At 40.0% G+C, this 14263-nt stretch overlaps 1 protein-coding gene across 1 annotated transcript in view; it reads right to left on the reverse strand.

The window, feature by feature from the left end:
- Positions 1-14025, reverse strand: part of KCNH5 (potassium voltage-gated channel subfamily H member 5) — a 314764-nt gene extending 300739 nt beyond the window's left edge. The window contains exon 1 of the mRNA XM_040477339.1: positions 13103-14025. Within this exon, the coding sequence (XP_040333273.1) occupies positions 13103-13175 (73 nt within the window). The 5' untranslated portion in view covers positions 13176-14025. The remainder of the gene's footprint in view (positions 1-13102) is intronic.
- Between the last annotated feature and the right edge of the window lie 238 nt (positions 14026-14263).

Consider the following 14263-nt stretch of genomic DNA (forward strand, 5'->3'; position numbering starts at 1 on the left):
AGGATTTTCCCTCCGACTGTATTCATTTAGTCCTTACTTTGGAGAAGCACACCACCCAGAAACTGGGGCTGTTATCCTGAAAGCCTTACTACCCAGGACAGAGCCCCTCCGACAGAGGTTCTGTGCAGGTGGAAGCCCAGAAAGCTAGCTGAGAGCTATTTCAAGCTGCTCTCCAGATACCAGGGGCCTCTGTGGAGAAGGGCTTGATCACAGCTGCTCATAGCTTCAACTTCCACTCCACCCTCCAAATCTTCTGAATCAAAGAGCTAAAGAATGCACATTCTGAAAATCAATGGCCAAAGAGGGTAATTTGAAGCTTAAAAGCAACACAATAAAATCCACGTAGTAATTGCTAACGTTTTCCAAAAGAGATTGGCTAAAGAGGGCATTTCAACAATGCTTCTTGTCAAATGTTCACTATAAATTTAAGTTTTGGTTTGGGATTTTGGTTTTATTCAAAAATATACTTGGTTTCTGGTCTAAATCAGCCTCTTATGAAAATCTGAAGCTACCTGTTTCTAATCCACAAGGACAACCAGACCAACCAAGCTAATTAGCCAGCCTGTAATATTCGTTTCTGAACTTCTGTAAGTAGAGTACAGAAGTCCCCTCTGTACACAGTCACACTGAACTAAGCCCCCCTTGCCTTCATTTGTCTTCACTTCAAGGGAATGAAAGGGAGCTAGATAAAGCCATGATGCAGGTGATGTCCAGAGTTTCACTCCGAAGCTGGCTCTCAGGGAAACCTTCCCTACCTCTATCTATACTCAGATGCTCAAGGCAAAACCCAGAAAGGCATCCTTCACACCTCTTCATTTATGCCATCCAATTCCCCACTAAACCCTAATAATTCTACCAGTGAAACATGCATGTCCGATGCATCTACTTCTCTCCATCTCTACTGCTCCCAGACCAGCCCAAGCCACCATTATCTCTTGCCTGGTCTAGTCCAACAGTCTCCTCGCTGGTCCCCTACTATGACTCCTCCTCCTTCTGACCTAACTTGTTGTTACAAAAATAATCCTTATGACCTGAGTGGAGATTTGTCCACTGCAGTTGGAATACAATGCAAACACCTTGCCCTGAAGAGCTAAGCCCTGACTTTAGCTTTTTGTGCTCACTGCAATCCAATCACACTAGCTTTTGAACTTCACAAACTTGGCCCCACATTTTCTCTGTCTCTCCTTAGGACTGTTCACCTGTTTTCTCTTCACCTGAAATATTTTTTCTGCCCACTTATCATCTAGCTATCTCTTACTTTGGTCTCCACTTTACACTACTGTCTTAGAAAGGCCTTCCCTGACACCGTCTCCCAATTGAAATGAATCCCTGTATACTTAGTCACAGCATCCTTTCCTTTTCTTCACAGTGCTTACCACAATTTGTAATTATATATTTGACATGGGTTTGTCGAATACCTTTCTCCCCTACCAGACTTCAATTTCCCTGAAGTCAGAGAGCATGTCTGTTTGTTCATCACTGAATCCCCACAAGTGTTTGTTGAATGATCAAATCAAATATAAAACTTCTGATTTCTATTTAAAGTCATATAATCAGGAGCGCCTGGGTGGCTCAGTCAGTTAAGCATCCTACTTCGGCTCAGGTCAAGATCTCATGGTTTGTGAGTTCGAGACACATATCAGGGTCTGTGCTGACCGCTCAGAGCCTGGAGCCTGCTTTGGATTCTGTGTCTCCCTCTCTCTCTGCCCCTCCCCCACTTGCACTCTGTCTCTCTCTCTCTCTCTTTTTCAAAAATTAACATTACAAAAATTTTAAGTCATATAATCAACAAACAATAATTAGAACAAGGCTGGACATTGTCAAGAATATAGATAAGGACCGTGCTGGGTATTTTTCTTCAAAGAACTGACAATTCTGAAGAAAAAAAAAAAAAATCAGAGGTTCCTAGCAGATTTCCCTGCACCCTGGAAACTTGAAAATTTAAATCATGAAGTGTATATTACTTTTTAAACTTGTCTTCTGGGTGAGTGATATCTATAGATACATTTAAGTTTCATAGAACAGTAACCAGCAGAACAATCCCCAAAGCACATACAGCACATGTTATTTGGGTTAAATACCATCCTGGCACAGATGGCTAAACAAAGGCATAAATAACTTCTATGTCATATCCACATCCACAACATTGATTTCTGGGAGATGCATTGCTCACTTCCACTATGTAGTAACAGAATATAAAGCTGGTCTCTTTCCTGTTCTTACAAATACACCTGTACCCTATAGCTCTATAGCAAGGGAATGTGCGCATATGTGTGTGTGTAGACACATACACTTTGTACCTTCCACAATGAGACTAATTATTATATAATAATATTGGCAACATTAGGCAGACCATCACTGTGAGAGTTTGAAATATGCAGAAAATATCTGTTAATTTATTCAAACTTGTTCAGCTGTCATCAAAGATAAAAATATGCCTCCACTTTTCATCTCCTTCAAGATCAAAGGTACATTTTTAGGTTTCTATGTTTCTTTGATGGCATTAACTTCATCATTTTTCCATCTAGCCAAAGTGGCTCAGAATACTTGAGATTGTTTAACACATATTTCTAAAATTTTAATGGCAGGAATAATAGCAATTTTATGATAGAAAATATTTCTACACACTGACACACAAAAGAATTCCCAACAATTCAAAATTTCTACTTTTAATAGTCAGTATTTCGTTCATGAGAAGATGGGTTTCTAAAAAGTATACTGGTCAGAAGTATTAGAAGCAAAAGGTAACTGCAGTAATGACCTGTATGACTCATGTTTCAGAATACAACAGAAAACCTTAACCCTGACATAAATAATGATGAATTTTTACGGAAGTTTATTACAATGAAATTTCTTAAAATACCTAAAGCCATAAGACAGTCACTAGTTACATAATCTTGGACAAAAGCTAAATCAGTCAAAATGTATTTATCAGGGGGGGAAAGTGTTACATATTTAATGGTTAAGCATCACTTTTAAATCCTGCAAATAAACAAACCTTGTTTTTGCAAACGAACTGCATCTGTTCTAAAGGGATTATATATTTTCTTTGAAGTTAACCTTTTAAGGCAATCAACACTAATGGCTAGATAACTAATGAAGAATTCCAATTAAAAGATGAGTGTAACCTGCACACCTGGTAGAAATACAGAAGCGAGGCTTTTCTGAATGCATTTACAATCTAATTAATTTTCTAAAGCTTTGTTCTATTTTCTTTCCTACTATCGATGCAATAGGAGCTAATTGTGCAAGGAAAAGATACAGATCACAAATTCAATTCAATTCTCTCCTTTGGCCAGATTTCACTGGGCCAGTTACAAAAAGCCTGACATTTCTACCTTCTTCTTTGGCCTCTGCAAGCACTGCCAGTTACTAAGCTAAAAAGTACTGATGTCTCTTTGGCTCTAAATAGTAGTTTTTTGTTGGAGGGAAGAGTAGTGTTTGTTTGTTTGTTTGTTTGGGGTTTTGTTTTTTCCCCCCCAAAGAGGTAGGCCCTTGGTCAAGTGAGTCCAAATGCTTTAAGCTTAGACTCATCAATTTATGACTTAAAATCTCAACTACTTAATATTTTGTTTTCTTCAGGTTAAAAAAGGAAGGAAGAAAATCTTCCCTGCCTTACCTTATCTAAAGAAAATAGGAAAAGGTGAATATTTATTAAGCCCTTACCATGACAAGGTACAGTACAAGAACTGCTACATTTATGGCTTTGCTGAGTCTTTCCACCAACTTGCCAGGTAAGACTTCTAATCCTACAGAGGCCCAGTGTTTCACCATGGGTAAGGGCTCCTGTTACCAGGACAGGAGTCTCTGTCATCAAGATGGAATGCCTTTGCTCTGTGGAAAGCACTGTTCCCTGAGCCTTAGAAATGTCCCCATAGCGCCTGGGTGGCTCAGTAGGTTAAGCTTCCAACTTCAGCTCAGGTTATGATCTCACAGCCTGTCAGTTCGAGCCCCACGTCGGGGCTCTGTGCTGACAGCTCATAGCCTAGAGGCTGCTTCAGATTCTGTGTCTCCCTCCCTCTCTGCTCCTCCCTCACTTGCGCTCTGTGTCTCTCTCAAAAATAAACATTAAGAAAAGAAAGAAAGAAGGAAAGAAAGAAAGAAAGGAAGAAAGAAAGGAAGAAAGAAAGAAATGCCCCCACAGAGTCTCAGAAAGATTGCACGTTACTTTGACTATGCTTGCTCTAGGAGAGAGAAAGACTGCTTTAGAAATGAATGAGGAGAATGTATCATACCTTTCATTCCTCACACAGAGATAAGACATTTTGTTCCTGAGCGCAGTTAATGAAGCAACTCTTCTTTCCACCTGTAAGTCTTTCTTTGGTTCATCATATCTACATACATTGGTGTATGTACATACATGATGTCAGTTGTGGACATGTTTCAATGCCCTGAGATAAATCAGTATAGTTAACTGGCATGAATTTACTTACTTTGCACACAAGTGTTGTGTAGTAATAATAACTAAAAACGATATTTAGTAATTTAGTAGTAATAACTAAAAACAATAACTAATCTGGTTAGAAAGCAAGACTGATATTATACTGACCTGGAAGTCAAAGAAGACCCTCGGGTTTCTAGACTAAAAGACTAAAATTAACAACAAAAAAAAGTTTTTATTTGAGTCTAGCTGCAACACACAATGTTGTGTTAGTTTCAGGCGTACAACATAGTGATTCAACCTTTCTATAAGTTATGCTATGATCACAAGTGTGGCCACATTCTGTCACCATGTAATGCTATTACAATGTCATTGACTATATTCCCTATGTTGTAACTTTTATTCCCATGACTTACTCATTCCATAAGTAGAAGCCTGTATCTCCCACTCACCTTTACCCATTCTGACCATCCTTCTATCCTCCTTCCCTCTGACCACCATCAGTTTGTTCTGTATTAATTTATAGGTCTGATCCTGCTAAAAGACTAAAATATTAGAGACACCTTTGACAGAGATGGGGAAACAGCAAAGCACGTAAGTCTGTTTGAAGCTAAAACTGATGATAAATTCAATTCTGGCCACATTGGAGGTTTAGATTACTTGTGAGAAGTACAGGAAGTATAAGAAGAGGCCACTAGAAACACAAGACTGGGGCACAGGGAGGAAAAAGTTTAAATTATGACAGAGGACAAGCTTGCTCTGAAAAGGAGGGTGCACGTGTGTAAGAAAGATGGTTGAAGTTTGAACCTGGAAGACTATTCAGTCTTCAGGAGAGGGGAGGGAAAGACAAGGGACAGGGCAGGGAGAAGAGGAGAGAGGGAACAGGAAAGCAATGGAAAGGGACTAGAAAGAGGATCCAGGAAAAAGGGCAGGAGAAAGTGCAAAGTCATGAAAGACAAAAGTGAAACGAGTGTCAGAGAGGGTAGCGGAGCATAGTGTCGAACCCTGCGAGGTCAGAAGAATACGGACAAATAAAAGGGCTTTGGATTCACAAGAAGACTCATTTCTAATCTTCTAGGACATTTCAACAGTACAGACAGAAATCATTTGAAAGAAGTGCAAAGGAAAATGGTGACCAAGAATTAAAGACATCAACTACAGATGGTGCATTCAAAGATTCAAACATCCAAATGATAGTAGTAACTAAACGCACGGATACTGACATAGTATTTGTTGTGTGCCAGATACTGTTCTCAGTACTTTGTATATACTACCTCATTTAATCCTCACTCCAATACCACGAGCTAGGTACTCTTATTATTGTATGTTACAGAGGAGAAAACTAGGGAAGAATAAGCAAGTTATAGTGCTAGCCCCTCACAGAAAAAAAAAAAAAAAAAAAGAAGAAGAAGCATTATTTCTATCATTGTGCGTATTATGTATCCCCAGAACTTAGATCCGTGCCTAGCACATAGGAGACAATCAATAAATTTTTGTTTCAGTAATGAATTATTAACCAAAAAGAATATGAATGTCAAGCAAAAGGATTGGAGCTGTTTGTAGAGGACTTTATTCCGGAGCCACTTAACCCTGGTTGAAGAACTCTTCTATTCTCTCAATGCTGTAAATATATGAAAATAAACTCATTGTGCTTTAATTGCCCCAAATAAAAAATATGCCGACAGACAGAAAAGGCTTACAGAAAAGATCAGGATAAAAGTTAACTCCTCCCCTCAATCCAAGTGAGTTGTCTGATTTTCAGTTAAACTTGGTGATCTGAGGCTGGCCCTGCCATCTCTAAAAAGCCAAAATCCATTTCCTCTCTTCTGTGGGATACTACACAGAACCACAGGGTAAAGCTCACTCAGAAGATACTTAAACTGGTAAGGATGGGTTCCCAAGGACAAAACTTGCCATCTCCTAACTGCAAAATTGTTTCTTAACAAAATTAATCAGAATGTACAAATTTCTCTATGGTTCTTTCTTATATAAAAGAGTCTAGCTTTTAAACTCTTAGAGGGTAGAACAAGAGCAGTAGAAAAATTTTTATCTGGAATAGGAGATGAGCATGAGAATACTTATATGTTCGCCTCTCGTGCTTGCACGCGTCCCGTGTGAGTTGCCCTGTACGATGCCGTTTCTGCTTTCAGATCTACCCATTGACTAGATACCTGAAACTATGCAATTACTTATACAAGCTTACTTAATAGATTTAATCAGCATTCTTTCGGGGAAAAAAAACAATTGTGGACTTGTTTAATTTAGGAGACAAAATCAAAAGACATTTATTCAACTAGTACTTGGTGCTATGTACTCTTCATAGTGGAAGATATAGAAATCCGAGTGAGGTATGACCCATATCTTTAAGGAGCTTAGTTCATATAGCAACATGTTCATGACTTTCTAGTTATATGTCATTACCTCCAGGGACTGCTATAACTGTGCACCTAAGCTCATATCTCAAGTAATAGGACTTCATATTTAGTATGTATATTTCTCTAATAGGAACAGACCCCGGGAAAGAAATCCATTTCAATAAAATTTCAAATAGCTTTCTGGGCGCCTGGGTGGCGCAGTCGGTTAAGCGTCCGACTTCAGCCAGGTCAAGATCTCACGGTCCGTGAGTTCGAGCCCCGCGTCGGGCTCTGGGCTGATGGCTCAGAGCCTAGAACCTGTTTCCGATTCTGGCTCCCTCTCTCTCTGCCCCTCCCCCGTTCATGCTCTGTCTCTCTCTGTCCCAAAAATAAATAAACGTTGAAAAAAAATTTTTTAATTTCAAATAGCTTTCAACCACTCTTCCTTTCTAATTTTTTTATTGCTCTTTAATTAATTTTTCTACCTTTTCCATATGAAAACGTAATGTATTTCAAAACTACTATCTTTAATTTTTCCATTTAAAACGAATTTTGTTTGGGGCATTTTGAAGCATCTCCCAATATTTGGTTTCTAATCCTATGAAAAAGAAAAAGAAATTCCTGAAACCAAGATTCAGACTTCCTGATTGACAAGAAACAAAACCTCTTAAAGTAATATTATCTCCAACCCTATTCTGAGGAAAATTCAATAAGTTTGGAAAATTTTAGAGAATGTTTGTTTTAGCTCTGTATTTTATTTTAAAAGTCTGGATAACATGAAAATATTGGAATCATATAATATCCTAGGAAAATAACTGTAAATCTATGAACTACCTTTCAATAAAATCAAAGTGCTGTCAAGAACTGATCTTACTTCACTGATTTAATATGAATTATATCAAGATATCTTACAGAGGAAAAATGTTGTTGAAATAGAAATATATATGGACATTATTTATATGGCATTTTTCTGCAAAACTTTGTATTTCACATAGATTACCACCATGGTGAAATGGTTTATTACAATAAAATTTTGTTCATCTGCTGAAGTATTATATTAGTCTCAAATGTATTTAAATGTATTTCTTTACATAAACTGTTTTTATTAATATCCAATTCATGTAGTCATAAAATAAATTTATTTAATTTTAGCAACTAAAGACTGCAATAATTAAAAGAAATGAGTATCTTTCTTCATTTTGCTTCCCTATATATCTAATATTTTAGATTTTTTTCTTCCAAGAATAACAATTAATTATGTTGATTTTAACCTCCAACCCAACTGGAGGGAAAAATCACAAAAATGGAAAAAGGAAGATATGTACTACTTGGTTCACCTGTGACAGAACCGATAGTGACCTCTTGTGGTAAATACTATCTATAGAGCTTTGGAGAACAATACAACCTTTTTCCTAGGCCGGACACTGGAGAACACAGAAGCACTCTTCCACCATGCTCGCGAACAGCCGTTATTGACAATGAAAGTAAAAGACAAATATTGACTAAGCTAAAGGATTTCTTGTTGGAAGTCAACTCAGTCACCGTCAATTAAAATATTCCTAGCTGCTGTCTTTTATTAAAAAATAGTGTCTTACATTGTTCTTTCAGGAGGGCAGTTAAAGGATGGCCAGGTACATGGAGTTCTCACACACCCTACTTCTGGAACCACCCAAAAGACAGACAAAGAGGGCGATTTCTAGTGAAGACAAGAGTGACCTGGAATAAGCAAAGTTCTGGTCAGCAAAACATTGCTACTCATTACATAACACACTGTGGGCTCTAGAGCAAGAGACAAATCCACTGGCTTACTTATAAATATAATTTAGGGAGTGGTCAGTATAATTTCAACCTCAGTGATATTTTCAAAGTAAAAATGATACACTGTAATACCTGAGGAAACCAAACACAACACGGTTCTATCAGTATTTCCTCAATAGCGGTTTAGATGTCAAAGAAAATCGTTCAAGAAAAAATATCAGGAACTTTATGCCCTCCAAAAAAATCATGTTTTTCATCATTTCTTTTACATTGGATGCTACTAAAAAGGTATGATATCTTTTTCTGTTTTATTTTTAAATCCCTAGTTCTCTTTTAAGATCTCAGTTTTCATAAATATTAATTATAGCAAAAAATAATAATTTTGGATTTTCCTATGAGATGACTCAGCCAAGAAAGTGCTTGTACAACACTGATATCTCAAGCAATAATGGAAAATCGAGTATATTGAACTGGTTGATAAAATACTACCTTTTCTGTTTTCTTCTTTCCTAAGCCCCTTTTTTTTCCTCTAAAGAGAAAAACATTCATAGATTTTAATAGTTTAAAATATTAAAGAACAATAATTAGATTCTAATAAAAAGACATTAAATTTGGTGTATATATAATATATCAAAATGGCAACCTAGTTCACAGTCATGGAAACTAATCATTTCTGCCTATTTGCTAAGGAACCAAAGACAACATATGAATAAAACGTGCTGCCCAAAGACATAATCAGATTGAAGGTCTTGGAAATGTTTTGTTTTGTTTTGTTTTGTTTGAATCTAAAATTTCACCTATAATTCTTAAGATATTCTTGTTTTCTTTCAGGTATTTACCCTCTACCCACAAGTTTTCTGCTCCCTACAGCCCAATGTATACTGATGAAGAGTTTGCACAAATAATTACAATTTAAACAAGGAAAGACAGCCTAATAATGTGCCAGACATGGGTTCAGTCAAGAAGCACTTTGGGCCGGGGCTGTCTACAAGACCTGTCATACATGTAATGAACTCATCCCATAGTTCCCAAACTTTCCATTCCTAGCAACTTATTTTGAACCTCCTTGCCAAAACTGTATCCAAACCTTGCTATTACACTTATACTTCTGACCTTTGCAACTTCTTAGACTACTGATAATGTGTTCTCTATATCTGCTAGAATCAAATGTTAAGAATTATTATAATTCCTTTTATTTATCTAAAACTTATCTTGCCTTTTATCTTAAAATTAAAAAGAGGAATTTCCTACTTCTACTATTGTGGGATTTGGCCATAAAGCATGTTTGTATCCATGCTACTCAGTGGCCCTCATTATTTTATTTTATAGACTTTGAATCACCAGTAACACTTTGAAATGCTTCCCCATAACAGACTGAGTCAACCAAAGAAGGAAAATAAAAATCCAATCTCAAGAGGTGTAAAGTAACAGCAAATTGGAGATAGTGCTACTCTAAGACACAGAATGAAGTACTGTTATTGTGGGAAATTGCAAATGAGAACTCAGGAACTTTATTAGGAAGTCCTCTGGTTTAAAAGCTACATCCAAATAGACCACACTTTGTGCTCTTTTGTTCCACAACATGAAGTTCTCTGATGGATGCCTAATTGGCTGCAATTTCAGTTCATTAGTTATATCCGTGGACAAATTAGTGCCTGATGCTTTCTGTTTGTGTCCATTACTCTTCCAAATCTGATATTCCCCCTCTCTGTGTCTCTCTTTCTGTATATCTCTCTTTTGCTCTTTGTGTGTAAGAGAGAGAGGTTGGGTTTTGTTTTTTTTTTTTCCTGTACATCCATCTTCGTATCTGGATGGATGCCTGTCTGTGGTGTATCTGTGTACATCTCTCTGTATACGTGTCTATCTCATCCAGCTCTCAGTAAAAGACCTGATCTTTTCATAAGAAGAAAATGGTGATGTATCAGAAAGAGAAGCATTTCGTGGGGTAAGGGTAAGTAGGCAACTCTCTTCGATTTCTGTCTGTTCCACTAAAGCTCTGCCAACACTTCACTTTCAATGTTGTTAAAAGTTAGTGAATAATGAAATCTTCACTGTGACAAATTTCATCCATCTGTGAGAATCCTGAAGGGAATTTCTTCTGTTAGTTTCAATTAAACAATTTCTCAGAATGAATTTTTCTATTTGTCTGCCAAATCATATAGAAATGACAACAACTGTGGGCTACTCCCACATGAATGTGCAGACCAATTGAATACTGTAATTCTCAATTTCTGGGGCTCTTCCTGTAAAAGTAGTACTGAGACTTTCTAGTTTTTACTACCTGCACATGCACATATTTACCTCACCGGTCCAATACATTGCAAACAAAGCTCGGAGGTTTCGAGTAGTGGTATTAAAAGCTAGCCATAAGCAATTAGAAGTGGCATTTTAAATGCCAGAACAGATAAATTTTCATTTGCGCTTGGGGTTGTTATCCACTGAAAGAAACATTAAACCAATGAAGCAATTATGAACACAAAGTGTCAAAACAATCAAACACTCATCGATTTGGATGGTAGATATAAAATAGAGGTGGCAGAAGCAGATACTTCCAAGCCACATTAAGGTAAGCCTTAATTTCCTACTATATCTGAAATCAAACATATTCTCAAAACTGGCTCATTGCTCCACTCTGTAGAAGAACTTTCAACCAAAGATGCTATACTAGTAAACTGCAGTCAAAGAATTCTCATCTTCTTTCAGGTCATCGTGCAGAGGAACAGAGAGCCTATGGGCTTTATTTTTTCAGGCATTCTCTGACAAGTCCCCTCACAGACCAGATTGCATGGAATTGAAATAACCCAAGAGCATGAGAAAGCTGAAATAAAATGTATGTATCTGAAATAGTTGATCCCAATAGACTTTAAAGTTCCCAAACTGGTTGTTTTAATAGTGACATCCCCTTGTATTCTAGGTCTGCATTTAACAGGAATACATGAAGGTATGTATAAACGTGGAAGTTGCCTACCATTATGAATTTGTATTTTATATTATCATAAACAATAAAAAACATATTTCAAATCACACTGGAATGGCCAAAAATATTATAGATTTTTTTTTAAAAATTAGACCAAGACTGTTAGCTATTTTTTTTCAACCCAAAAAGTCTGCTCTAGACTTGTATAATATCAGATGTTGACCAATGTGGAAGAAATAAAGTCACAAGCTTCAAATTAAAACCAAATACCACATCAGAGATTTATGAAAAATACCTCGGGACACTTAAATATACACGGTCCCAAAAATCAGGGGAACTATTTGCAAGCTTCGTTTTTGAAGAGATCCTAATCTAAGAATTAGTATAATCTAGTCAACCAATTCAGGGAAAGCATAATTGTATTTAATTATTTATTATTATTTTAGTGTGACTCTGTCTTACACACTAGGCAGAGAGCTTCTTAGGAGCAGAAGTGTCTTAATCATTTCTTTTATCCAAAGGACCCCACAGAGTGTCTGTTGTATATGACACCCAAGTAAATATTGTTTCAATGAATGAATAAACAATGAATTTTGGAACTGCATAGAGTATTTCCATTGCTTTGGCCCAAGCTCTACTGTAATCAATATGCAGCAATATCTTTCTCATAAGTCTCCCAATAAAAGATCTCAAAATAAAATAACAGGCCTCCGAAGGAAAAAAAACTTTGCAGGACACTTTACATATCTTGCTTATAAAATTGGAAATTATATAAAAGAATTAAAACAACATGAAAGATGTAGATTTCAGTAACATGCAAAGTTTATAAGGTCTTAAAATGTGAACTATATAATGATCTCCATTCAGAATATCTTGAAGGAAATGACTTTATAAATGGATGGCATTTTAAAGACACTTTACGGCAAGAAAACCTTACAATCAGTAGCAAAGAAGAATGGCCTTTTTTTAAATTCTTACTCCAGTTCTTTAAAAGCACAGTAGCTATTGCTTCCCTTTCACATTTCCCGTTTAAGTCAAATGAAATATATCAAATAGATTAATAACGAGCAATGCACAATGGAAAAAAATTAAAATAAAGAAACTTTCAACACAAACTTAACCATAGTAATTGGCTTCCCATTTTTCAAGTACTGACTCTGTTAGGTTCAACTCCAACTCCTCTCCCTAGCACAAGGTTCCCTTCAGCAGTGCTCATTGGGCCCAAAAGCCATTCCAGAGACTTAAACCTTATTAAGTAGCCACTTTCACAGCCATTCCCAACTCGAGGGAAACCTTCCCACTGAGATTAACTCCAAGAATTTGATCAGTCCCTGAAGCCTCCTTGAGGGGGAGAAAATGTGGGGAAAGGATGAACAAGAAAGATATCCCTCATCAAAGGAAAACTCAACTTTATTCTCCAGATGAACCTACGGTCTCCCAGCTCCCCCTTCCTTTCTGGGCTCTGGACAGGTGGGAGGGAGGAGAGTCTGTCGTGGGGAGGGGATGCAACTAACTTTCCTTCACTACCTTATTCCCCTCCCGACCCCAAATCAGGTCCAACTAGTAACTGAAGCCACCAGGTAGGGCTGTCTGCATCCCCCTCCCCCTTGGGAGAGGGATGGGATGGGGAGGATGGGGGGCGCGCGTGGGCAGGATGGAGGTGGGGGTGTTCTGAACTGCAACTCTTCTTACCACTGGAGCGCCTGACGATGTTCTCCAAAAATGTGTTCTGCGGTGCCACCAGCCCTCTCTTGCCCCCCGGCATCCTGGGTCTGGAGAGCAGCGGCCAGGATCCGCGGCGGGGGAGGGGGGGATGCAGGAAGAGAAGGTGGAGGAAGAGGAGGTAAAGGTGGAGGAGAAGACCGAGCCGAAAGAAGAGGGGGCGCGGCGGCGGCGACAGGGTCCCCTGACTGTGTCTCCAGCCCGACCTGGATGAGCAGCTCTGGGGAGGAGGACCAGGCAGTTCATGGTAGTAGCGCTCCCCCGGCCGCCGCTGCCCAGACTGTGGCGGTGCCGCACACGGGGCTCGGGAACTGCAGGCTCCGCGGGGCACAGTGCGCCTGCGCCGCCCCCGCTGTCGCTGTCCCGCCGGTGCTGATGCTGAAGCTGCTGCTGAGGCTGCTGCTGCCGCGGCGGCGGTCGCCTGGGCGCGGACTCAGCATTTCTCCCGCTGCCCCGCGCCCTGAGGCCGGGGAGCGGGAAGAGTCACCCCTAGCTCTGGCTCCCAGTCCCTTTCAGCCCAGATGCGGACCCCTTTACTGAGCCTTCCTCTCCTCCCGCCCTGGCCCACCCCTCGCGCGCAGCTGGATCAAGGCTGCCCAGCTGAGCCCAACTTCTGCCGGGCTGTGCGCCCGGTAGCCGCTCCTCTCTCCCCAGAGATCCAGACACACGTTCGCTGTCCAATGGGGCCGTGGAGCGGGAAAGGAAGAAGCAGGCAGGATGCCAGAGAGAGCAATGGGCAGTCGGAGGGGTCACATCTCAGCTTCTCCCGCCGGGGACCCGAGCCCCGGCTGCTCCCGAGGACGCAGCTGTCGGGGCGAAGGTGTAGATCAGCTCCCGCTCCAGCTGAGGCTGAGCGCGGAGCAGGGACTGACAGGGCGGCGCGCGGGGACGCAGAGCAGCCACCTGACGCTGCTACCGCCCCCCTCCGGGCTTCTGCGCCCGAAGCTCAGCCGAGGAGCTGTCAGCACCCGCCCTGCCCCACGCCCAGGAGCCGGGGCCAGCCAGGGTCTGCGCGCAGAGCGGGCGCGGGAATGGCCCCTGCGCCTCCCACCGCACCTGGCGCGCGGAGGAGCCTCCGTGCCGGGGAGCCCCAGAGCTCAGGAGGCGAGCGGCGAGCCCGCCACCAGGGCT

Source organism: Herpailurus yagouaroundi, unplaced genomic scaffold (genome assembly GCF_014898765.1).
Source record: "Herpailurus yagouaroundi ecotype Mexico unplaced genomic scaffold, PumYag 141, whole genome shotgun sequence".
In the NCBI taxonomy this organism is placed as follows: domain Eukaryota; kingdom Metazoa; phylum Chordata; class Mammalia; order Carnivora; family Felidae; genus Herpailurus; species Herpailurus yagouaroundi.